Source organism: Emydura macquarii, unplaced genomic scaffold, assembly GCF_026122565.2.
Source record: "Emydura macquarii macquarii isolate MOO-44397 ecotype Brisbane River unplaced genomic scaffold, CSIRO-AGI_Emac_v2 contig_587, whole genome shotgun sequence".
Classification (NCBI taxonomy): Eukaryota; Metazoa; Chordata; order Testudines; family Chelidae; genus Emydura; species Emydura macquarii.
The window spans coordinates 1,114,913-1,142,641 of NW_027130724.1; the positions used below are offsets into that span (position 1 = coordinate 1,114,913).

General features: G+C 39.0%; 1 protein-coding gene across 1 annotated transcript in view; it reads left to right on the forward strand.

Annotated features, from left to right (window-relative positions):
• Positions 1–27,729, forward strand: part of LOC137148007 (solute carrier family 9 member C1-like) — a 192,392-nt gene that overhangs the window by 28,574 nt on the left and 136,089 nt on the right. The window contains exons 2-5 of the mRNA XM_067540414.1: positions 2,606–2,722; positions 14,069–14,168; positions 19,927–20,070; positions 21,420–21,591. Coding sequence (XP_067396515.1) covers positions 2,606–2,722; positions 14,069–14,168; positions 19,927–20,070; positions 21,420–21,591 — 533 coding nt within the window. The remainder of the gene's footprint in view (positions 1–2,605; positions 2,723–14,068; positions 14,169–19,926; positions 20,071–21,419; positions 21,592–27,729) is intronic.

Genomic DNA, 27,729 nt, shown 5'->3' on the forward strand with positions numbered 1-27,729 from the left:
CCACACAGATCTGTTGGGCTGCAACCGGGTCCTCCATATGCACTTTTACTTCGCATTATGCTATTACCCAGCATGCCAGAGACAATGTGGCATTTGCTAGAGCAGTGCTCCAGTCAGCAATCTCGTAAGCTCTGACCCCTCCTCCATTGGTCTGCTTGGAAATCACCTGCTTGGAATCGACATGAGCAAGCACTCGAAGAAAAAAAAATTACTTACCTTCTGTAACGGTTGTTCTTCGAGATATGTTCCTCATGTCCATTCTAAGACCCACTTGCCTATCCCTCTTGTCGGAGCCGATCGGCAAGGAGGAACTGGAGAGGTGGCAGGTTGGCAGGCGCCTATATACAGTGCCATGGAGGTGCCACTGTAGGGGTCGCTTGCACCGACCCAACGGGTACCACTGGGGGAAAAATCTTCCAATGACTGTGCATGTGACACGCGCACACCTGCTTGGAATGGACATGAGCAACACATCTCGAAGAACAACAGTTACAGAAGGTAAGTAACCATTTTTTTCTCTTTCTACACCAGTAATTCTAGTTCCTCCATTTTGTTACCCAGGCTCCTTATGTTGGTGTACAGACATCTTAGTTGTTTCTGCTTGGCTTCGTCCAGATTCCTCACCTGATTAGATGCAGTGATTTTTCTCCTAGTATTGCATACCTGACTGTTAATGTTAATAGCAATGACACTATCCCCTTTTCTTGTTGTTGTCCTCTCTCCTCTTCTCTGTTCCTTTTTCCATTTATGTATCCTCTCATTTAATTTTCCTCCCATTCAGTATTAGAATCAGGCGTGGACATTATATGAGCATCTCTCAACTGTCTCCCCTGAATTCCTAGTTTAAGCTTTTAATCAGTTGAGGCAACCTCCATCCCAGAAATTCATTTCCCTCCCTATTTAGGTGCATTCCATCCCATGAGAACAGTAATCTGTCCCTCCTTATAGCACCATTGTCTGAGTCATCTATTGATCATCATAATCTTGTCTCATTTTCACTGTCCTTTGCTAGGGATGGGTAGGATCCCACTGAAGATCGTCTAAGCATCTATATCTTTAAGCATCTTCCGCAGCCTGGCATAGTCTTCCTTGATGCACTCCAGCAAGAATTTAGCAGTATCATTCCTTCCCCCGTGAAGGAGAATCAGAGGATTCTTTCCTGCTCCCATTAGCAGCCTCATGTCTGGATCCTGTATGTTAGCTCCCAGAAGATAACACGCCCTTCTGTTCTCTGGATCAGCTCCGGTGACAAGCAGTCCTTTCTTAGGATGGAGTCCCTAATTGAGGCCACTCGTTCGTACTTTCAGAACCCTCCAGGATGGGAGTGGGAAAACACTGCTTTCCAGAAGCTGATGGAAGCTTGTGATGCAGACAGTTTGATCCCACAAACATCAATATGCATAGGCTAATCTTGAAGATCTCTGGTTATAGGCAAGTAACATCTATTTATACAGCCACCTTCCGACTTGTTGATTCTATGCAGATAATCTGGAAATATATTTTCTGTATCAGTGTATGTGCTTGTTGATTGTACTAATTTTCATGGCTTGGCATTTGACTTTAAGAATGTGGATCTGTGGAAATTCAGAGAAACAGCACTTACTGATAATTACATAGACGTGGTTTAACTTCTATATTTGGAGAGACGAGGTGTGGGGGGGTGAGGCTCGGCTGGGGATCCAGGTGTGGGGGGTTGGGACTTGATGGAGGAGACCAGGTGTGAGTGGGTCCAGATACACGGTGGTTGGGTGGCTAGGAAGACAGCATCCCATGCAGTGACCCCTCCTGCCTGCAGCTGAGGAGTGATGGGGACAGGAAGCAGGGTGGGGGGTGCAGAGCTTCCTGGAGCTGGGGAAGGTTCATGGGGTGGGTCTGACCTGGCCCCGGTATCTCCTTGCAGGGTAAGTCACATTGTCCTCTCCCCATACCCGTGTGCACAACTGGGGCTAGCAGCTGAGCACTCATCTGGGTTGGGAAGCAATGCAGCCACCTGTCTCTTATTGAAAATGACCAGAAGTTGTAACTCTTTTGTGAGGGTTGCTGCTCTCCTGCCCCCCCTTACGCAGACCATGTGGGGGAAACTGCCCAGCAGGCACAGAACTCCTGGTGTCACCCTGCATGTCCCCCCTCACCAACATTCCTCTGCGGGGAGGAAGCAGGACCAACTACAAGGGAGAAATCTCACGCCCCCTCTTCCCCTCCCCGGGTCGCCTTTTTGTTTGTATCCAGTTGGGGGGGAGCATTGCCCAATTTCTGCCCATGGATAAGTAACTTTAGGTCTTGTCCACATGCAGAAGTTGCACCAGTTTAATGTAAATTAATTTTAAACTGATAAATCCATTTGTAGACACTCTGGTTTCATTTTAAGAGTCGCTGAGTCTGGCTTATTTTAAATCTGTTCCAAATCAATGGAAATAAATTTGGTTTAAGATGAAAAAAGTGTGTCCACACAATCTTTTGTGCAAAAGGTTTGCTAAAAGTGGTTTTAAAAATCAAATGTTAGGTTGAATTGGTACAACTTTCACGTAGCTGACCCCTTAGTTTTCATTAGTGTTGTAGAAGAGTTTCATATATTACTTTTTTGTTTTATTTTCTTTTTTTTAAGGTCTTTCAAAAATCGTCATTAATTTAATTAAAGGAGAGTCTTTGTTCAATGATGCTACCACTGTAATTGTTTTTGAACTTTACAAGGATCTTGTATATGACCAACATACTGAATTAGGTAAGACCATTATTTTCCATAATATTTATTTTTTTTTGATCCTCAAATATTCTGAGACCTGTAAGATCCAAGTTATGCAGCATGACTCTGATTTCTGTGGTAGACACACACTAAATTCCATGACAAATTGACATTTTTGAGGCCGGATAAAATATGTTTAAAACATTCAAAAGTAAAGATACATAACAGTACTGAATGATACTTATTTTTATAATGTTAGTTCAATAAAAACTATTTGGTTAAATAGAAACCTCTTGGTTTTCGTATTTCCTGTTGCCTCAGACATTTCAAATTTGTGACAGATTTTAGAATTGATGTTGTATAAATTGACAATAGGAGTTAGGGAGTCAAACGGTGTGGCATGTGTGTTGGAAGAATCAGATTTTTGTTAGTGGACTGGGAGAGAGGCTTTTTAGGGAGACACATTCACATATCCAACTTTAAGCTCATTGGGTGTTTCAGAGATCCAGTTGGATGCCCACTGCTGGCCACCCTCCAGACTGCTGTAAGGAGATCCAAGCCTCCTGGATTCCTGGTGTTTTAAGCCTCCAGAGTCTGCGAGGAGTCCAGCCACTTCTCTAATCTTGGGTTCTCTAGGAACATTCTCAGGGCTCAAATTCTGTCTCTAACTCTCCTTTCTGAGAACTGGCATCCACTGTCCAGCTGCCTCTCACCCTCTGGGCACAGGATTGAACCTTCAGATTCCCTCATACTTAAACACACCTCTTCCAGAACTCTAGCTCAAGCTGTAAACCTTCTGATTTACAGTTTAACTCTTTCTGGAGGTTTATGGTAATTGCAAAACATATAACACACCTGGGCACACTTTCCATAGAGTAACACATTTGCTCATTTCCTTAAGCACACAAAGCACAAAAGAGTACAGATTCTTTAGAAAACAATAAATGTTCTGATTGCAATACACCCTTACTAACTCACCCTTCCCATGGGAATTCTTAGGGGTGACCGTATGTGTCCAGCAAGGCAGATAGGGTCCAATGTCTCATCCAGGCTTCTACACTCTGGGTGCTTCTCCTTCATGAAGTTCTCTTCCCCAGCTCCTGTGACTATGCTCTCTTCCGTCCAGTGCTTCCTTTTTCTGTGTTGCTCATTGTTTATATGCCCCACTTCCAAAACCTGGTTCTTTTGTTGTCTTTTGGTAATTTTCCAATGCTCCAGTCTCCCCCCTGCATCCCTGCATCCCTAAAACTGGTTTCCCTAAGCTCAAGGTCACATGTTATTCCATAGTGTTTGGGCCTGAACAGGGTGGTTGAATTCAAAGTACCTTCTGTGATGGGAACTCTGGGGTACAACCAGGAACTGTGGGACCACTGTGCCCCCTTAACTCTCCAGCCTGGGCTGTCTCTCTCAAAGCTTTGCTAGTGACAAGCAACAACCCCTTCCAGGTGCTGTTATCACTCAGTCAACAACATGCAGGGACACACAGAGCTAAATTGCATGAATGCTCTCTAAACCATTCATGAACCATACACAGGAAAATGGCAGCAATAGGTTTATTAACTACAAAAAGATTTTAAGTGGATTATAAGTGGTAGGCCTAAAGGTCAGAGATAGTTACCTAAGAAAATAAAAAGTAAATGTGCATTCTAAATCCTAAAATTTCAGACCAAGCAAGAGATGAATCAAACAACTTTTACCCCACTGGATGTTTGTGACATTCCCCTCTGTAATCTGGACTGGTGTATTGCTGTGTCAACTCAATCGCTCACTCCTGAAGCCTGTCTTACCCTGCCCTGCTGTGTGAACCTCCACTCCTGGGTCAGTCCATGGCTAGCAAGCTGCTCTCAACTAAGTGAGTGAGTGATTCTGGCCAGCTACTCTTGGAATCATGCACTGGTGTGACCCCTGCCACCACAGTCCCGGATGCAACCCTAGGAAGTGCTGTCTTACAGTGTTCAGTGGCACCCACTGCACACTGCATGCTCATTGATTCATCAATGTATCAAAGAAATTGATATGCACCAGCCTTGTTACTTCAAATGGAGTCTTAACACACTTTAAACCACATGTACTGCTTTAGATAAACAAACAATTTTATTAAGAACAAAAAGATTTTGAATGATTATAAGTGAGAGGAAAGCAGATCAGATTTAATCAAAAGTATATAAAAGCCAAATTGCATTCGAAACCAACCATAACACTTTCAGCAACCTTACAGTCTTAGATGATTCTCACCACAGACTGACTGGTTTGACTCCAGGCAGGCCCTCCCTCTGTGATCCGCGTTTCCATTGCTTGGTGATGTTTGCAGATGGAGGTGGAAGAGAGAGAGAGAGAGAGAGAGAGAGAAACAGCAACATGTCTCTCCTTTTTAACATGTTCCTTCACCCCGCTCTGGGGCCTTGTCGTCGTCCCCCTTTCAGGGTCAGGTGACAATGTCCTAGTATGGCTCCCTCCATACTTGAGTCAGTAGTATCCCCTTATTGATTCTTAGTCCATTGTTCCTGGAAGAGCTGGTTTGTTTCATGCATGCCTTAGTGAGACGCGAACTGCCTCTCTGCTCTTGGAGGGTTTTGCCTGAATTTGCTTCAAGCCATGAAACACACATTTGAGACCATTACCTACCGAAGCCTCATAACCACACACATAACATTGCAACAAACATATTACTATAACAATAAAATTCAGTATGTCATGAGCATTCCAAAAACATCTTGCATGACATACTTTGCATTAAATGATACACAATTACACTATAAGGTTGAACATGAATGATATACAATCACACTATAAGGGTATACATGGAGGTGCAGTGTGTTACAATGTTACAGGCAGGTTACAGTTATTAATACACAGGCTGAATTTCATTCTCTGCCTGGGGCCAGTCTCCTCAGTTCGAAGTCTTTGTCTTCCCATTGTTCTTGTTGCCTTCAGCATAAGTGAGGGAGGAGAGGGGTGGACTCATCATGCCACTGTCCCTTATTTTATACTCAATTCACGTCTCAAGAAAGGCCCAGGCATGTCCTGGTGGGCCTTGCTGAGTCACAGGGTTGAGCAGTCCCCATTGTATGGTGTTTGTGCAATTGAGTCCTAGAGTTGAACAATCATCATTGTGTGGTGTTTGTGCAATTGTCTATTACAGAATTATAAATCTCTTGTTTACAATTCCCCTGCTGGTTGCTTAATGCCCATTTGGGTGTGGGTCACCACCTTTGTTGTCACTGAAGAGCTAGTGGTGGGTGGCTCCCAAACTCTCAACATATTTCAATAACAAGCATATAGCAAAATCATTGCCGAACGTTGTGTGCAAAATCTCATAACTTTATATACACAGTAACGATATACATATTTTGACAGAACCATGACTTTTAGCAGATCATGACCTTTATGGGGTATCTTATATGGCAGGCTTTGTATGAAATATCACCATATACATGTATGAAATACTATATACAAATTATAAATATGGGGATTACAGGGTGCTAATTTGAGGTCAGTGGATCACACCTTTCTTTTATCCTCAGTCTGAAGAAGACATGCTTTTCAGGCTGGTAAAACATGGTGGTTACACATACAGAGAGGCATTCATAATACTTTGATTTCATATCAATCAGAATTCATAAATTGGACAGACAAAGCTTCCAAATCATCACGGGGCCCACCAGGCCTTCTGAATCTTAAGAGGCTTATAAAGGTCTGACCACCACCGATTTTACGCTATTGTGGCTGTTTGGCAGAGGGAACCAAACAAATTGATTTTCACTATATTTATTATGAGGAAAGTGTTTATCTTTTAAAGATGCTGGAGAATCCTGTGTTTCAAATCACCCCTCTGTTGGAGGTCATTGGGAGGTTTTCCCAGGGTTCATGGCACTCTCATCCTTGAACTTTGATGCTCTGTGTATAGTTCACTGTAGTCACTATAGCCTTATACTTAACGACAAATTGTTGGAAAGAGGGGGGGGGGGGTTAGGGATGATGTAGGACTGTGGCCAGTGTTGAGCTTGGTGTAAAATTTGAAAACTTACGGTAGTGGTAGTCTTATCTTTGCAGGCCATCTGCAGCAGGGACTGTCTCTGGGTCTCCATTGTTCTGGATGACCCCTGAGTTAAACTCTGCAAGATTATAGTCATAGCCTAACCTTGTGTGCAAAAATTTGATAGCCCAACCATGAGAGGGTAAACTCATTTTGTTGATGGAGATGTCAGAACTCCTTGCTAGTTCATTCCCATATTTAAAAATACAATGGAAATTAGTTTACAAAATTTCATTAAGACTGCTGTTGTACTAAATACTTCCTTGTCCTCAAATCTTTTTCCTGGTTTTCATAAGTTTTTGGGCTTTTTTTTCTTGTCAGACTAATATTCTTTTGAAAGATATGTGAGAGAGCTTAGCTGAGCATTTCCTGGTTAACTAATGTTTGAGTTTGGTGTGTTGAAGTCTTGAATTCCAGAAGGTATAGGGACATGAAGTCACTCTTGTGCAACAGCAATTTTAACTCTTCCTTTAATGCATTTTAAAGTGAATTACTATTTTATAATTTGATTTTATTTTCTTCTTTTACAGCTAAAGAGGTTATTATTAAACTAGTATTAAAATTTTTTGCAAGTACCATATTTGGATTTTTGAGTTCAAGAATAGTTATATATTGGCTGTCACATATCTTCAATGATGGATTAACTGAAGTAATTCTAAGCTTCTCAATGACGTACCTGATTTTCTTCATTGGTAAGATAAGGAATAACTGTGCCTCTACTAATTCAACTAAACAAAACTGAACCTGATTTTCTGAGAATTTTTTTGTTACACATATTTGAATATACATTTATTCTCTAACAAAAAAAGTTACATTACAGTAATGTTAACCTCACCATGTGTGACATATATCTAACAGCATAAGCAGAAATATGGTAAATTATATATTTAACATGTAAAACTAGGAATTAATAAAAAATATAAATGTTATGTGACCAGGTTAATGTTGCATTGAGATCCTTAAATTCTGGATTTTTACTTTGCATTTAACTGCTTTTATTTTAACTTTAATTTTACATTAAAGAAGCATCTTAAAATTATATATAATTTCTTATATCTGTCTGCCTGTAAATCCAGGTGCCTTAGTTATCATGAGTCCAATTTTGCAGGGTAGAAAGGGAGAGAGGAATTAAAACTAATAAATGGAAAAACTGTAAATGGTTAAACAATTTTAAGCACTTCAGGTCAGTAAATGAAAGTTTTACTGTTCTCAGAGTAACATTAACAAAGCTGTTGTACATCCTTTTTATTTTATGATATAAGTGTAACATGAACAGTTATGTATTAAGTTATATTCTTTTAAAAAGAAAAAAGATGATAAAATATTACATATCATGTTTGCAAAAAGGCCACACACAGTTTTCAGTGTAAATATATGGCCTCACATGAAGTATATTATATAGCACTTTTTTTTGCTCGTGTCATTCTTGCAGAGAGATAAGTAGACCTTGAAACTGCAGAATTTAGCTTTGAGGATCTAACCTCCTGTAGTCTTGTTGTGCTTCAAATCAGGTGGACAAGGTAGTGCATCCTGGCCCAGCTAGAAGTCTTTCATGTCAGACCTCTCAACTACAATGCACAATGCTCGCAGAAGTAATTCAAAGCTCCAGTCTCTGTCAAAGGGATTCCTTCGTATTCAAGACATAAAAAAGGGCATAAAACTTTAAATAAATGGGACATAGAGTTTGGGATTCATGAGAATTCATTCATTTATGAGGCTAAAAGCCCACAAAAATATTTTTCCAGGGGAATCATAATGTGTATCAGTGATACCTATAATGTTGTGCGTCACAGACACTATAGACACTTGTGTTTCTGCTGATACAGCTTTTTAAGGCTGTTTTAGCTTCTGATCTTGAGAAATTTTCCTGCCCTGTTGTTGTTGAGGGAATAGTGCATAGATCCACTCAAGTTAGAGATTGACTTTACCCATTCAGAGAAAAGACAGGTTTTCTTATCCGTATAGAGTCTATAAGATCATTATGTTGTTGTACTTCTGTTTGCACGGTTAGTGTGCTTATCTGTTGTCCTATTTCTAAAATATTTCTCATGGAGGACAATCACTTTTTTTGTATGAATAGTTTCAACTTCAAGGTTTTCTTACTGTTGTATTATCATTGGTTAAGTGTTTCACTTAAAACAAACTTGGGTAGGATTTTATTACTCTTCTTTCACCATTTCTCACTGCAAGCAAGTGCCTCTCTTCTCCCAACAAATATAGTTTATTGTTAATTAAATAGCATTCATGGCTGAGCCAAATAGACCACCTGGATTGGGTGACCAGAACTTGTGATCTTTCACTGGTCATTTATGCTTAAGCAAAACTGTCATCTGGTTAGAGACTGACATTGTTCATTGGAGAAATACCATTTACAGGTAAGAGGGAAATCTTTTTAAATTGAAAACTCTTCGTAGTGTGTGTTTGATGTGAGTGAATAATTTCTTTCTACATCTTTGTTGGAATCTTTATGCAATGCCATGTTTTTCCACGGACTGGTACAGCATGACTGATACTCTGCCAGAGTAGTGTTAGAGCCCCATAACTACCTATGCCTCCTCCCCCTGCTACTGATATTGCTGCAGCCAGCCTGCCAATGATCCCTTCCGGGTGCAGAGTTAGAGCGTCATAATTATTGTATAAAAGGGGTTGTGAGAAGGCTATCTTTTTTAACTAAGAAGGGAAGGATATTAGTATCAGAACAGGAATCTGGCACTGATGAGATTTTAAGAGCATCTAAATTGTCTTTTTGTTTTTTTTTCAGGGCTATGAAATGATTAAAAATATTGCAATTAAGTGTGAGATTAAAATTTAGTCTTGATTAATTGCAGTTTTAATCGCACTGTTAAACAAAAATAGAATACCATTTGTTTAAATATTTTTGAATGTTTTCTACATTTTCAAATATATCAATTTAAATTACAACAGAGAATATAAAATGTACAGTACTCACTTCATATTACTATTATAACAAATATTTGCATTGTAAAAAAGATAAAATAAATATTTTTCAGTTCACCTCATACAAATACTGTAATGCAATCTATTGTGAAAGTGCAACTTACAAAAGTAGACTTTTTTTGCTACATAACTGCACTCAAAACCAAAACAAAGTTAAACTTTAGCACCTGAAAGTCCACTCAGTCCTACTTCTTGTTCTGCCAATCACTAAGACAAACAGGTTTGTTTACATTTAAGGGAGATAATGCTGCCCCCTTCTTATTTACAATGTCACCTGAAAGAGAAAACAAGTGTTTGCATGGCACTATTGTAGCTAGCGTTGCAAGATGTTTGCGGGCCAGATATGCTAAACACTCGTATGCGCCTTCATTCTTCAATCACTATTCCAGAGGGCATGCTTCCATACTGATGACTGGTTCTGCTCGATAACCATGCAAAGCAGTGTGGACCGACGCACATTCATTTTCATCATCTGAGTCAGATGCCACCAACAGTAAGTTGATTTTCGTTTTTGGTTGTTTGGGTTCTGTAGTTTCTGCATCAGGGTGTTGCTCTTTTAAGACTTCTGACAGCATGTTCCACACCGTATCCCTTTCAGTTTTTGGAAGGCACTTCAGATTCTTAAACATGGGGTTGAGTGCGGTAGCTATCTTTAGAAATCTCATATTAGTACCTTCCTTGCGTTTTTGTCAGATCTGCAGTGAAAGTGTTTTTAAATCAAACAACATATGCTGGGTTGTCATCCACGACTGCTATAAAATGGAATATATGGCAGAATGTGGGTAAAACCATGGAATGGGAGACATACAATTCTCCCCCAAGGAGTTCAGTCACAAATTTAATTAAATTTTTTTTTAACAAGCGTCATCAGCATGGAAGCATGTCCTCTGGAATGCTGGCTAAAGCATGAAGAGGCATACGAATGTTTAGCATATCTGGCACATAAATACCTTGCAGCACCGACTACAGCAATGCCATGCGAATGTCAGTTCTCACCTTCAGGACACATGATAAATATGAAATGGGCACAGCATTATCTCCCTTAAATATAAACAAACTTGTTTGTCTTAGCAATTGGCACAGAACAAGTAGGACTGAGTTGACTTTGAGGCTCTAAAGTTTAATATTGTTTTGGTTTTGAGTGCAGTTATGTAACAAAAGAAGACATTTGTAAGTTGCGGTATCACAATAAACAGATTGAACTACAGTACAGTTCTGGTATGAGGTGAATTGAAAAATACTATTTTTCTTTTTTACAGTGCAAGTATTAATAATAAAAATAATATAAAGTGAGCACGGTACACTTTGTATTCTGTGTTGTAACTGAAATCAGTATATTTGAAAATATAGAAAACATCAAAAAATATTCATAATAAATTTAAATTGGTATTCTGTTATTGTTTAACAGTGCGATTAAAAGTGCCATTAAGCTCGCTAATTTGTTTTGAGTTAATTGCTTGAGTTAACCACAATTAATTCATAACCATAGTTTTTTGTGTTTAAAATTTATTTTGTTGTTATATAGGGATACTGTGGTAGAAATTAAATTATTTTTTGTGTACTTTAAATTAAAAGTAAAAGTTGTAGTAGGGGGATAATGAAAGGTTCCTTACCTCTGGTTGATATATTGTTCTGTGTATGACCGGGTTGTCTGTTTTGGGGAAGGTTATAGTGAGAACTTCCCTTACTATTTTTTTAAATCTTTGTGGGAATTGAGTGAGAGAGAGCTGAGCTGCTAGGCTTGGTGATTACCTGTTAGATGAAGTTGTTTAGCTTCATCAATTCTGCTTGGTCTTAAGTCGTTCTTGAATAGCCTATAGGAATGGGTTCATATTTCTTGTGTCTGAGATTTTGGAAGGGTCATGTCAGATTCATTATGAATAAGGCGAAAGCTGTCCAAAATAATGATATGAAATGTTCTCGGGATTTGGTATGTATTGCTAAGACCTGTTTGAAGAAATTTGCACACCTATTTTTGGTGTGGCAGATTCTGCTCAGTTATCTGGTAATTTACAAATCTCAGTTTTTTGTCTTTAATGTAGTGTTAACTTGAGTTATCTAGAGCAGGTCAGGACTTTTCAACTAAATGTTTTTTCATCAGAAAATTCTGATGCATCAAAATCAACCTGGTTTCAGAAATACATCAGTTTAGATTACAGGTTTCACAGATCCAGGATGGAATTTCTGGTTTTAGGAAGAGAAAAATGGGATGTGGCGGAGTAACAGAGAGAGAGAGAGGCGCATGCATGCACGCACACAGATAGTCTTACCTGGAAGGTGGGAGTCACAGGTTCATGTCCCTGCTCTGAATCAGGCAGAGGAGGGACTTGCACCTGAACTTCCCATTTCCCACCTCCTAACTACTGGGCTATTGGCTATTGTGGTTGGGAGTTCTCTTTTTATGAAAATTTTTGAAAGTTCTCTGTTTTGTCTGAAGGTATGCTGAACCAAATGCTTGAGTGAGAGCAGTCTTGCTACAAAACAATACTTGAGCAGCAGAGACTGATTGGATCAACAGCACAGAGAAGCTGAGTCCCTGCTGAATTATTATCTGAAGCATTATTAGCACTCCAACTTCACCCCTTGATGGATCACCTAGCATGAGATTAAAGCACCACTTAATATGAGCTAGAGATTTTTGTGTGTGTGCAAGCAAGACAGGTGGGGGGCGACAATTGAGTTATATCTCGAGCTAACACTGCTCTGAAGATAAGCCCTCAGAAAGGGGGAATTGGTGAGAGAAGGTTTACTTTTTTTTATCCTGATTATAATACAAAAGGTGACCAATCTCTGTTTGTTCACGTGTCTAGCTGTCTCCTGTGAGTCTGCAGCAGGAACAACATTTTTATATCTTCATGTGTATAGACCACAAGAGTTTTGTGGGATTTTTACTTCTGAGTTCTCTGAGCTGATGTCAATACTTCTGCTGAAGTACTTGGAAGTTATTGTCCTCATGGATTTCAATAAGCATGTGGATAATAGTACTGATGGGCTGCCATGTAACTTCCTATAAGAAAAGGAAAGTTACCAGAGGGTCAGATGTGCTGTCTTGATTTGAGCATAGTTTGACTGAAAACGTAAACCAAAGAGAGTACATACCTTTTTTTGACAATATTGGTTATAGAGTTATAGTTAAATTTCTACTTTTCAAATCAGTATTCTGCGGCTGAAAAATTAGAGTGGGAGGGAGAGAAAATTTTGTTAGACATTGCAGAGGGGCATTGCTGGCCCATGATGGCATATATAACATTAGTGGATGTACAGGTGAATGAGCCCCTTATGGTGTGATTGATGTGGTTAGGACCAGTGATGTTGTCACTAGAGTTGATGTGTGGGCGGAGCTGACAACGGGGTTTGTTGCAGAGATAGGTTCCTGGGTTGGACTTTTTGTAGGGTGTATGGTTGCTGGTGAGTATTTGCTTCAGGTTTGGGAACTGTCTGTAAGCTAGGATGGGTCTGTTGCCCACTGCGCAGGCAATGTACATTGGCCAAACTGGACTATCACTACGCAAAAGGATAAATGGACACAAATCAGACATAAAAAATAACAACATCCATAAACCAGTGGGAGAACACTTTAATCTCCCAGGGCACAGTCACTGACCTGAAAGTCGCCGTACTTCTCCAAAAAAACCTCCAAAAACAGACTTCAGAGAGAAACTGCTGAGTTAGAAATGATCTTCAAACTTGACACATTCAAACTGGGTTTAAACAGAGATTTGGAATGGCTCTCTCATTACAAGAGGTAATTGCTTTGCTCACCCATTCTCACCTCCTACTCAATGACTGTCATTAGACCTCAAGTACCCGGCTTTCATCCACCTCCCCCATTGTTCTCTATGCACTTGTATATCTATGTTTCCTATTTAATGTATCATTCTACCTCTGCATCTGACAAAGTGAGCTGAGTCTCACGAAAGCTTATGTCTACAAAAATTAAATGTGGTAGTCTTTAAGGTGCCACAGAACTCTCGTTGTTTTTGCTGTATACAGACTAAAACAGCTACCCCTCTGGATTAGTTCCCTCAGCCTCTCCTCATACATCATGTGTTCCAGCCTATGGTGATATCATTTATAACTCCAGTGCAAGAAAGCAAACAAAGTAATCTGGGTAGTTTTAGGATAGTTTAAAACACAAGAGTAATAATTGGTTTAGGAATTTACCAGAAGAATTTAAAGGAATTACATTTCTAATTTTAATTATATTGCCAAGGTTTATTTTAATATTTTTCTCCAATTATAATACAAATAACACATCTAAAAAGTTCCACAAAAAGCAAACTTAAAGTAATTAATTATTTTAAGTAAGCATATCTAATCATAAATTTAAATAGTTTGTCACCTACAATAAATTAAATAGGATTTAATGTATTTGTTTTTCTTCTCTTTAGCTGAATGGATTGGAATGTCTGGAGTTATTTCTCTTACTGTTTTGGGAATTCTTTTAGATTCTGTGAGCTTTAGTCCAGGAGTTGATGAGTTTATCTTCAGGTGAGTATTTACTTCCATTTTAAATTAACTATTTTATATCCTTTAAGATATTCCTTGTTGCTACTTATGTGTCAGGAGAGGAAACTGTGTTTACATGCAGACTAATCTGATCAATAGTGGACCCATACAAGTGGTCCTTGGATTAGTTCCTCTTCCAGTGGGGTAGTTTGTTCATAATTTTAAAACATACTAGCGTTCTGATTAAAACACATAGAAAAGTTGCCATAATCCCTTCTCACTTTGTTGAAGGAGTGTATCTGGAGGATTTATATCTATAATGGAAAAAATTTTGATCTCATGTGAAAAGGTCCCTGTGAATGTCTCTAAATTCTCTCACACAAAAATTACTTGACTACCTTGTTAAGGCCCCCTCCTCAGTTCTTGTTTCGCTTACAGAAGCAGGAGTCCAGAGTCCAGCAGCAGGCAATACTGTTGGTTTATTGAGGTAATCAAGTAAACAAATTACATTAAAATAAGGTAATATCAGGCTGTTTAGAAGGTGATATAGTCTAATGCCTCCAGATTAAAAAAAAATACCCTAGAATGCTTAAAGAAAACTTTGTTTGATAGCACTCTGTCTGGTTTTTAAACATTTGTCAACAGTTGTGGTTGTAGAATCTACACTTTGTATTGTTTGGTCATGATAGTACCCACTGTTATGATAATTCCTGTCTGATTCTTTGATTGTTTCTAGCTGTCCCATAACTAATTGTAATCAGTTAAGGTGGTGGGGTATGATTGGTTAGAGAATTATGTTACAATATGTTAGGATTGGTTAAAGAATTATCTTGTAATATTTTTGTTTGGTTAAGATATACAATAAAAACTAAGGTCAAACAGGAAGTAAGATGGGAAGAAGGAAAATTACTGGTGTGAAGAATTGGGATTCTTGCTTGATTACCCCAATAAACCCACAGTATTGCCTGCTGCTGGACTCTGGACTTCTGCTTCTTTCAGTGAACCAAGAACTGAGGGAGGCCCTAATATACCTGTTCATTTGTCCAAGTCCAGCTTGTTCACTTGGCAACTATTTCAGCTTGCCAGAAAGACATCACCACTCAGTGCCATGTTGACCAATATATTGAAAGTAATTCAATTAAACATTGTTCAAACAAAACATTTTTAATGCAACTTCAGTTTTACTACAACTTCTAAATGATATTTTAAAACATTTTTGTAACAGAAAACTGCGTAGGTACTCCTATCTGTAATTTCTTGCTTTTTTAAAAAAGTAAATATTCAGAAAATTATAGTTCCCAATTTGCAAGAACCATATAAATAATATACATGAAAAATAGCTTTATTTTGGATCTTCATGTAACCCTTTTTGAGGAGGCTAAAAGTAATTATCTTTTGAAATGAAACAGTATAACTTACCAAACCCAAAAAACAAACCCAAAGATGCACAGCAGGTGGTTTTCAAAATAATATGCTTTCTATCACAGTTTCAGGGTAGCTGCACCTGTATTTCCTCACCACACCACACCACACCACTATGGTCCCTTGAAGGCATTGTTATAAAACTTTCAACTCCAAGCCGTCACCTCTCTTGGATGGAGACCCACATTTCTGTCACTCCTGATCAGGTTTTTATTTTGTACAGCTCCTTGCATTACACTCTAATATCTCCAGCAAGCCAGTCTGCCTAAAGACCAGTGCCTGTGCTTTGGTTTCTCTTTGAGGGCTATGAACAATGTACTGCCAGCAGTTACAAGTTACAACACAGCTCTTTCTGTTGAATCACATTTATTCTTAAAGTAAAAGCCTTATAGAGAAAAAATATAAAAACTATGAAAGAACCTACATGCATACAAAAAGCTTACCAGATGTCACCCATCAATCTTATAGGCCACAGTCTTTCCAATCTTTCTGTGAGTGGGACATTGAACAGGAGATCTTGTCTCTTTGCTGTATCTGAAGAAAGGCCTTGAGCAAGCTTAAACACATCCTTTTTATGCCTAAAGCCCTTTCTTTGTCTGTTGATCTCTGGAAAATCCAGTTGGAGCCCATATATGCAAGCCTTCCCAGGGGTTGTATCTCCTGTGTGGGGGTTTACAACCTGAGTAATTCATCTGGATTACCCCCCACTGTTTTTAGCTCCTGACTGAGCTGTGGCAACCCTTTCTTGCATTTATATACCATTCAGACACTTAATACAATATCGTTTCGAAAGACATTGCATACAGTTGCAATATCTATCACACTTTCATTACTGTTTCTCCTGTGACCCTTCTTTGTAATCATGCTATATTGTAGTCTCAGGTATATGAGTGGATCAAAGGCATCCATTGCTATGACATCCAGGGCAATAGTGATTGACCCCAAATATGCAAATTAACTGGAGGGAGTGAGTGAGGAGTGGCTGATTGTCTCTGATGTCACAATGTTACTGCTAAGGCTATATATACACACTATATATACACATCAGGCTTTTTCCAATTTTCCCAAATTTCCTAACACCACCACACCACCCCACCCCCCCCACCCCGCCACACACACACACACATACAAACACAAAATACAAATTGGAGATTGTTACACATATAATTTATGATTGAAATTTGGTTCAAATTTCCTATAACATATTTACCAAAAAGGCTTTAGGGAAAAAAGTGACACACTTAGGTACAGACCCTGTAAAACAAAAAATTCGGATGCAATCTTAACTATGCTATTGTGAGACCATGGTCATATTATGTTGTGGAATACATGGTACTGTTTGTACAGAAGTTAGTGACATGAGTTTGGAAAGTCTGATTTGTGCATGAGTGGTGAAGCCATTCATGAATTATGCATGTCTTCCCAAACAAGTGTTAATTTGAAAATTTTATACTGCACCACACTATCAAGTGTTCTGTATGTTCCACATATGTTATAGAAAATCTGTTATAAATGTTTTAGAGAGACTTAGAATGTTTTATTGGGACCATTTCTTATATCTTTCCTCCTGTAAAGCCCGGAGAAACCTTTGTTCAATAGAGTAAAGCTTGCATTTTCAACTCTGTAGGATCAGAAATAGTTAAAATTTAGAATAATAGAAATGTTGGGCTGGAAGGGGGCTTGAGAGGTCATCTTGTCCTGCCTTCTGTGCTGAGTCAGAGACAAGTATATTAAGATAATCCTTGACCTAGGTGTTGGTCTAATCTGTTCTTTAAAACATCCAATGATACAGATTCTACAAGTTCCTTTGGAAGCCTGTTCCTGTGCTGAACTATACTTATTAGGAAAAACTTCCTAACTATATCTAATCTAAATGACCCTGGTTGCAGATTAAGCCTGTTACTTCTTGTCCTACCTTCAGTGGACATGGAGAACAATTGATCATTGTCTTCTTTATAATAGCCTTTAACATATTTGAAGACTGTTATCAGATACCTCCTCAGTCTTCTTTTCCAAGACTAAACATGCTCCGTTTTTTAACCTTTCCTCATAGTTCAAGTTTTCTAAGCCTTGTATTATGTAGCTGTCATCTGGGCTCTCTCTAATTTGTTCAAATGTTTCCTGACAGAACTGGACACAGTATTCCAGCTGAGGCCTCAAAACTGCCGAGAAGAGCAGCACAATTCTCCTGTGTCTTAGATAAAACACTTCTGTTAATACATCCCTGAATGCCTTTTTTGCAACTGCATCACATTGTTGGCTTATATTCAATTTTTGATCCTTTATAACTAGAGTTCTGCGCAGATATAAAATTTGTATCCACATCCGATTTGCAAAAATGGCCTGTGGGTATAAAGCAGATATCCGCAGATTTGCAGGGCTCTAGATATAAAAGGTAGATCTGTTATCTGCAGAAATGGTCTCTGGATATAAAGTGGATATCCACAGATTTTCAGCGCTCTAACTAAAACTGCCAGATCCTTTTCAGCAGTACTGCTGTCTAGCCTTTTATTCCCATTTTGTAGTTGTGCATTTGATTTTTCCTTCTCTCCTTCCTAAGTGTAATACTTTGCACTTATATTTGGATTTCATGTTGTTGATTTCAGACCAGTTCTCCAATTTGTCAAGATTGAATTCTAATCCTGTCCTCCAGAGTGTTTGTAACCCCTCTGAGCTCGGTGTCATCCACAAATTTTATAAACATGCTCTCCATTATCTAAGTCATTAATGAAAATATTGACTAGTACTAGACTCAGGGCAGATACCTGCAGGATCCTACTGAATACATCTTCCTGGTTTGACAGGAAACCATTGATAGTCTTTGAATGTGGTCTTCAACCAGTTATGCACCTTTTAGTAATTTCATCTAGATCACATTTCCCTAATTTGCTTACAATATCATGTGGGACTGTGTCAAAAGCCTTACTAAAATCACATCTACAGCTTTCCTCCATCCATTAGGCCATATAATTGACTTTAAAATGATCACTGGTTCAGGACACAGTATTGTCTGTCTTGGGACTTAAGATGTGATCTCAGACTCAAAAATATCCTATTTGGGGAAGAGAAGGAAACATTTCTGTGGTAGGATGATATGAATAAAAAAATTGGTGGCTGTCTAAAGCCTCTCTGAGTTGGAATGAAACATTAAATCCCAAAGAGAGAGAGTGATGGATAAAGCACAGGTGAGATGATCAAAGGAGAAAGTTTATCACATGACTGAATACTGTGTCTCATGTTTGACTCCATAGTTCAGGTTGTGTTTTGTGCTTAAAACATCTATTCAGCCTCTGTATTATGTATGAAGACGACAGTGAATCCTTTTAAGATTTGCACTACTTAGCAATTTTCTGAAAATTTACAAATAAATTATTAATGTGTATTTAAAATTAATTTAAAAATGGCTACTTTAAGAAATTTATCACTCAATGTTAGATTTTTTTTTTACCAGAATGGGCCTAATAACAGAATGCTGCACGCTCTTCAAACTTTCCATACGTTAAAACACATAGTCTTACAGTCGCATGCTCCAGATGCCTCTGAGAAAAGTACAAAATCCCCTAAAATAGGCAGATGTCATAATCTGTTCTTCTGAAGAAGTTCTCTCCTAACAGAAGTTGGCTAAATACTGAATTCTGTCATTTGATAGAAGGAAAATGATACGCACAAATCTTGTTATCCCAAGTGATCGTTCCCAAACACTTAAATTCAAACACATTGGTTTAGACTTATCATCACTCTCCCCTCTTTGAGGATTACCTCCGGCTGGGATGCAGGCAAGAAGTAGTCTGTTGCAGACGTGAGGTTTGAACCATCCCTGTGATGAAATGTAAATTTCTTGTTTACACCTGCCCCCTTGCTGGAGAATAGTTGCTTGAGCAGGTGAAAGCCCTTTAACACTTGGCTGGGGCCAATCTGTCTTTATCTCTGAAAAACTGTTTGTGGTTGTTACCCAGAATTACAACATATTTCAGTAACATTCATACAGTAGAATCTTAACTTCATATACAATGTTGATATGCTTATTTTACTGGGACAATGATGTTTAACAAATTATGACTTTTTCAAATAACACTTCACGGGGCATAGTTTGTAGAAAATTTATCATAGCCCCTATGAAAGGGGTGAACATAGGGGTGCAGGTTGTCGCAGTGACCAGTCCCTCTGAATGTTGTTAAACTGTTGACCTCAGTGAGGTATTGTAGCAATATGTTCCACATAGTAGCAGAAGTAATGCTGAAGTGGCCTTCCACCTATAGTAGACTGGGAATAATCAACCAATATGAGGACTACATTTAATGTCAACTCAGAAATTAAGACACTTTTTATCACTAGTGCTGTTTTTTATAATCTCTCTCTGTGCTTTTCTTTAACATAGGTTCTGGTCAATGCTGACATTTTTGGCTCATGTTCTGATATTCATTATCATTGGAGTTGTGATAGCTGAAAACACCTTTCCATATGTGACTATTCGTGATTTGTTTTATATCTTAACACTCTACCTTGCACTGAATTTAATAAGGTAAGGGCTGGTGTTTGCCCCTATGTACGACAACCCTCTGCCCCCTCCCTCTGTCTTTTAAAAATGACAATAGCACGGGGGCTTTAAAAATACTATTACTTGCTTTATGTTTTTTTAAACTGCATTGTGTTTTCATTGTTTGTGCAGGCACTGGTATGTTGGTGTGCTTTCATAAATAGAATTCAATGTTTATTTTATTTAACGCTAACAGCAGTGAGTTCAGCTTCCAACAGTAATTGCTAAAATTATATTAGTGCTTAGCATTTTGTTGGCTTGCAGTGTAATCTTGTTAATAGGATTCCTTTGCTAAATCATAGGCTGAGTCTGATCAGTTGCCTCATAGAGAATATTTGAACTCTCATGCCCAAGCTATATGAGAGGCAAAGAGGAAATTCTACAAAATTTTTAATGGCAAAATTGTGTGGTCAACTGTTTAAGTAATTCAAGCTGCCTTTATTCTGTAATTGAATTTGTTGGGACAAAATAACAGATTTTATGGATAAAATCATGTGGATTGGGAATGAACTGTCTGTTTCCGTGTCTGCATAAAGGAATCCCAGGGGGACAAATACTATATATTCTCTGAGTTTAGGTCTGTGTCCTATGAGGAACTAGCAATGTTCAGAGCACTTTGTTCCAAAACCATGTCTTTTGCTCTGTGTCTCTCTTAGCTGGTGAAGGCCAGTGAGGAAGTACTGGATTTATTGCTACTGGAGAGAAGTTCTCTTAAGGTAGCTGCTGTGTGGCCTTTTGGTCAAACAAACCCCACAAACACCAGAACAAAACCCCCTGACAATCTGGCTTATTATCAAGCAGTGTCCAAATTGGATTCTCAATCAAGTTTATAGAGAAGGTTGCAGTAGAACCACTCTCATAGAACTTAAATACCTTGGATCTCCTTGACCCTTACCAGTCTAGGTGCAGACTTGGATAAGGGACAGAAAATGCACTGGTGTCATTGGTAGATTTTGATCTGATGGTGAACGAAGATCAGATATCCATGTTAATATTGTTAGATCTATCAGCAACTTTCAATACCATAGTTCATGAATTGATTCATGTGCACACTGCATCAGGAGTGGATGTTACTGCTTTTGGGTAGCTCTTCTTCCCCGGTTTAATGTTCCCTTTGGATGGTGTGGGATGGTAGCGCCTCCTACTAAGGGTACTAATTGAAGTTCTCTGGTGTTCCATTTTATCTTCCCTCCTGTTCAGCAGGTACATGAGTGTTTGAGGGTTTGTATAAAGGTATGGACTGCAGTGCTTTTAATATGCTGGTGACACCCAGCTCTATGTCTCTATCTCTGAGCATTGATATTTTTGCTCATCTTATTCTTTTATTTACACAGGGGTCTAGTTATTTTGTTGTTGAGCCCTCTTCTGACTCGCCTTGGTTATGGATTTAACTGGCGCTGGGGAGCTGTCATTGTTTGGAGTGGAATGAGGGGTACTTTTACTTTGAACATGGCTCTTGGGATTAGCCAATCAAAAGATTCGGGCACAACAGCAATGAAAAGCATGGTAAAAAAAAAATTAAGAGCTATCTACATTTTTTTTCAAAATTTGTTCATAACCTGTACTAGATACATTTTGTTGGAATAAGTTATAGTAGAACTATAAGGACATCCAGGGCCAGTTTTTCAAAGTAAGGCAGGCAAGTATATTTGCATATGAGTAACTCTTGCAGAATATACCCAGCACAAGTACACAAGGATTATTTAGGTTTAGGTTAATAAAATTAACACATTCAAATGTATTCATGCATTTATGAGTGGCTAACTTTGAAAATCTGGTCTGACTAGTTTTGATTCATGATAAAAATATGCATGAGATGCTAAATTTTGTATTGCATTTTAGTTTAAATGTTTATATATAATCTGAATTTTCTCATACTATACAATGGGTCAATATTGCTTCAACAGTACTTTCACTATACCTATGTAATTAGCACAGAAATATTTTTACTAGTTAGCTGTCTCCCTTTGAATTTTACGTGGACTCAGGTGCATCATGTGAGCTTTTGTGAACGATATCCCTAGCAGAAACTGGATCATTTATCTGAAACTGTGTTACAGGTGCTTCTGGCTAAGATTTTAAAAAGAATTGTGTGCCTGAAGTTAGGTACTTATATAGTTGTCTGCGGGGTTAGGTACCTGACTTGAGGCTTCCACTTTTGAAAATTTTGTCCTATACTCTCTCCTGTAGAATTTTTGATGATTCTGGAACTGGAGCCCCCATTGTTATATGTCTCTCCATTATCTTGTATTTAGAACTGTGCTGGTACCAGAATTTAAGATCCCAAAGATGAAAATATCTCCGCCTCCAGCATTGATTGTATCATTGCTTGCTCTCATGCAAGATCTGAAATTCTCCCTGTTTTTGTACCTCTGGGAACTGCTCCTCCATTAGAGGAATTTTATTCACCTACATCCTCATGTCTGCATGGTAGTAGGAGTCCTTCTTCCAGGATGTTTTTGACTTCACCTAGACAACTTGTGAGCAAGCTCAAAGGAAATCCTTCTTACTGCTGATTTCATGCTTCAGAGAGGTCTTATTCCCTGGATCCCACCTTTTTATTGCATCATATGCCTTATTTTATAGGGCACAAATCTGGCTTTATGGGTCTCTGTGAAACCCTCACCTTTTCCCATCAGCTTCTTAGTTAGCTGCATCATGTTTTGGGGAAAATTGTTGTTTTCTAAGGATCCTGCTAGGAAGACCCAGTTATCCTGTCAGGAAGTCTTGAGAACCTGCATCACCAGGAATCTCAGAATCAGCAGGAATATGAGGACCAATCTATCCCTTTACCCATATGCTCAATATCATCTGATGAGGCTCTGACACTATCAAATTTTATGTCAACTGTAGATGACTTCGGGATCTTCTTAAAAGGATGGCGGACATCCTAGATATTTCCTTGGAATTGCTCAGTAGAGAGATCATTAATTGTTTGCTTTTTTTGCACCTGATATCCCAGCATCAATTAGCCAGGCCTATTAATGAAGACATCCTTGAGCCCGCCGAAGATTTGTGGCAGACTCTTGCTTGTGTCTTGCCCATGCCTTAGAGGGCAGATCTTGGGTACCAAGTACTTCTGAAGGGGTTTGAGTCCCTTTTTAAACATCTGGTACCTGGATTGTTGTTTTTAACAGTGGCCCGTGACTGCAGTTGCCTGGGCCTTCTGGATGTTCCCTACAAGATAAAGGACGTAAGAAGATGGAGCTGCCGGGGAGGAAAGTTTATCTATTTTCTTGCAGTTTTGTATAGCCAGTTAGAATGCCTTGTTGGCTAAATGTGATTTTAGGCAATGGGACTTTACATATGTCTGAGAGGCTTCCTTAAGAAACCAGAGATAGACATCCAGAAGCCATCAGGGAAAATGGCTGCCTAGATCTGGTGCTCCTGTTCAGTCCCACTAAAATTCACTGACATCCACTATTCTAAGGCCACAGTTTTTGTCTTGGAGTTGTTTATTGTGCTCTTTAACATCTTAGTAGCTGATGTATCTGGTTTTGGAATTCCCTTTCCTCCCTGGACTCCCCCACAAACTACAAGGAGTCAGAGGCTCTCTGACAGTCCTATGCAGGTCAGCATGACACCACTTGCAGAGGAGATCCCTGAATCAAGTCTATAATCTGCTAAATCAGATATCTGAAGCTTATCCTGCTTAGGAAAATACCAGAATATACCTCTGAAATTTAAAGCCAGGACTGTAGCACACCGGATCAGTCTGAAGGGGCGATCATCCAGGGTTGGGAAGGCTGAGAGTCACCAGAGTTGAAGGCAGATGGAGAAGCACCCACCTTAGTGCTGCATTCCCCCATATTCATCATCTTGCCAATGTGTAAAACAAGGCAGAACCATCACACACTTGTGGAATGAAATCAAGACACCACATCTCACTGATCAGGAATTCAAACCAGTCTGGGTTCCATGGGGGACAGTACCTATATCCTATCCTCTCACTAGGATACCAGGGTTGATTGATTTGCCTAACAAACTATACAAACTCGGGTTGGGCAGCTATCAATCCCTTCTCCTGACTCCATTTCTAATAATGGTACAGAGTTTTGTTTTACTGGTTTTGTGGTTAGATGGTGGTGGAGGAAGGTTTGTTGTCTCATTACCTTACTCATGTTTTTTAAAAACAAGATTTCAGTAATGTATTGGATTTTAAGTGTGGGATGGTAATATTGGGTGACATATCTAGGGATGAGGGCAATATTTCAGTTCTTATGAGTCTTTCAGTAGCAGGCCATCGAAGAGTAAGATACTGGAATTTTGGAGCCATGTGTCTGTCAGAGGTGGTGGGGTGGTTTCTTCTTGTTTCCCCCCTTGATATTTTTTCCAGTGGTTCCCCTAGCAGATATTAGTCTTGTAGGATCTAACCTTTGATGCATAATTATAAGTGTATTTTTGCTCAGAAACACTATTTAAAATGTACTCAGGTATTTTTACCCTCTGTCCCTCCTTATCCCTGTCTTTTACTGTGTCGGAGAGGGGTGAGAATGTTCATTTATTTTGCATTTGATGTGGGGTAGAGGAGATGTGTTCATTCAGGCTTCCCCTCTCCTGATTTTTTCCTCCCACTGTGACTCGAGCATTTCTGTCTCACACCTTTGTCTTACAGCCCTCCTTGCCTAGCTTCTCTCAGCTCTTTCTTACCCACTTACAACTTAACCTCTTGCCACTCTATTTTCTCTTCTCTTCTCCCTCCTTTCCATCTAAACTTTCTATGAATTCCCATAGTTATACTTTTTTCTCATCTAACCCATAGCCTTGGGTCTTGGTAGGCACTGCACAAGATGCACATTAGGATGCTTCCCCCTGTGAGTACCTATGGCTAACCTATTTACCTGTATCTGACAAAGTGGATTTCTGCCCACGAAAGCTTATGCCCAAATAAATTTTAGTCTTTAGGGTGCCACAGAACTCTCCCTGTTTTGCTAAAAACAAATTAACAAGGCTACCTCTCTGGAACTATTTACCTGTGTTTCTTGGAGCATGAAAGAAATTGCTAACCCTATAAAAAAGGGGGAAATTGCCTCTCTTTAAGAAAGTTGAAAGCAGATATAATGTTCCTTCAGGAACAGAATCTGAGCCTGAAAAATTTTAAAAAGGCTGGATTGGTGAATTTTTAAAAATTATTACTCAGTCAAGTCTGGGGAGGTGTCAGTCCTGTTTAATTAAAAAAAATGAACACACAAATCAACTGATGATAACACAGAGGGAAGATTCCTATTTGTTAAATTGATATTTCCTGTGTTACATGCTTATTATCCTTTGTGCATCCCAAAAAGATGATCTCTTCTTTTTCAATCAGTTATTTTTGAGATTGACTCCTCCCTAGAAAATTATGGCGAGGGACTTCAAAGACATGTTAGACCTGCTTTTGGTCAGATTAAACACCCTCCCAGCATTCTCAGTATTCTGCTAGGCCGACGATTATTGCCCAGTGGGAGGAATTGAGCTTGATGGACATATGGAGGCTGCAGCACCCTACAGATAGACACTACACCTTGTTCTCACTCCTGCATTACATGCACTCATGGGCTGATTATTTTTTGATATCAGGTGGCCTAGATTTCCCAAATGATTTTGTGGGACACTTTCGAGGCATACTTAAGGTGCATGATAATATTCTATTTCTCCCATAAACAGAGAACTAGTCAGGCTGAGCTGGTGAGTTTAATGGAAAGGCTCAAAGAGGCAGTCCTCAGCTATGCTTATTTCCCCTTCATATAAATTCTGAGATGTGACCAATCTCAGATATGACATTAATAAATTAATCTTAGCTCTAGTTGAATTTGCTTTGCTTAGACTAAAATAGACACACTGGGAAACTGTAAGTGCATAGACTTGGAGTTCCTGTTCCTGTCCATAGCTTCTTGCCAGTTTATATTCCCCTTTGTGTTTTTTTCAGAATTAACAACATTTTAAAGACATTTTTGTGAGGAAGATGACAAGCACAGATCATCGTTTGAAAAAATGCAGCTGCCTATCATATCAGGAGTTCAAAATGTTAATTACACATAGAACTGTTCTATGGCCTGATTGGATTTAAAAAGGGATTTTGAGCATAAACCACATAACTGAAAATTATTTCTTCGTGGCCTTTTCTTGTTTTAGGGAGAAATTCCAACTGGACCCAAAGAAGGAATTATAATACCTTCATCTTAAGTATGCTCTGCATTATCAATTTGGTCTGGATACTTTGGAGCACCAGAACCCCCTGGCCCCTTGGGCTTTCTAAAAAAGTTACACTATATAACTAGGCGGTTGTTTAGTCTGTATTCCTTCCTATCAGGCAAATTGACAATCAACTGTTACGGTATTAGAAAGAAATGGGAATATGAGCTGTCAATTTCCCTTACCAACAGTCAGTAGAATCAGATTTGTTCCAATATACAACATTGCTTGCTAGATTTGGGGTTATGATTGATCCAGCAGAAAATTATTTGGAGGATGCACTGGACTCCATGTAGACTTCTCAGGGTTGGTGCAGCCAAGTCTGATAAATGTTGGTGCCTTGGAATTGCCCTGTGATCTACCTTTTCTCAACAGAGGTAAATATTTGTGCCAGTTTCCTTTCTCTGAAGTGGAATTGCAGGCTGGCCAACCAGCCTAACCTTTAACCAGTCCATCCTGGAAATTGGTTGGGTAAAGCTCTGATTGTATCCAAACGTCAATTCTACAATGGTAGAAGTCCCAAGTGAGCCCAGCTATCGAAGAACATTATCTAATTTGAGAAGTTTGGTGATATTGGAACAAATAATGTTTCACAACAGGAACAACCAAGATTCCTATTTCAATGTGTTAGTCCATTCCACTCACATAAATTAATTGCATTTTGTGGTCAAAACTCTTCACTTGAAGTTCAGAATTCTGTGTTTGGCGATTCTATAGCTCTAGGGATGTTTAGCAAATGCATAGCCATTTCTGTAAATCACCTAAGGAGATGGCCTCCATGTGTATCCCTGTCTGAACAACTGATTGATTTCAGAGCTAGTCAGCTCAGTGGATCAACAGGGATGTTTGAACAGTTCACCTGTAATCAAGTTTGGCCTCAGAAACAACCAAGACAAGTCTGCTCTCACCCCCATGCAGTCGGTAGAATTCATAGGTGCCTTCCTAGTTCTTGTTCATCAAGACATATCTTCTTCAAGAGAGATTTTACATGATTAATTGCTTCATTTGTCATCTTCACTCTTACCCAAAAAGCACAGTGAGAGACCGCTTCAGCTTACTAAGTCATATAGTGGCTTGTATTTACATGAATCTGTATGTATGGTTATATCTTCAGACCTGTTACAGTTGGCTGAGGACAGTTTACTGACTGACCAAGCACAGCATGGACATACCTATGGAAGTTCCTCAGAGGTACTTTTGTATCTCCTTTTGTGAACAGTCCCCCTAAATGTCTGTCAGGTTATTTTGTTTTACCTACAACTCTCTTCAAATACCATAATACTCGGTATGCTGTGGTTGGAGCAGCATGACCTGTGTATCTGTTAGAGGAGGAAGAGTGTTGACTTTTCTTCTGATTACTGCCAAAAAGTCTGTCTGCAACCCCCATGTGAGCCAATTTCTGTTCCCCAGAAGGGGTGTTACCACCCAATGGGAAATCCAGAAAGAAAGAGCTTTGAACCCAGAACCCCA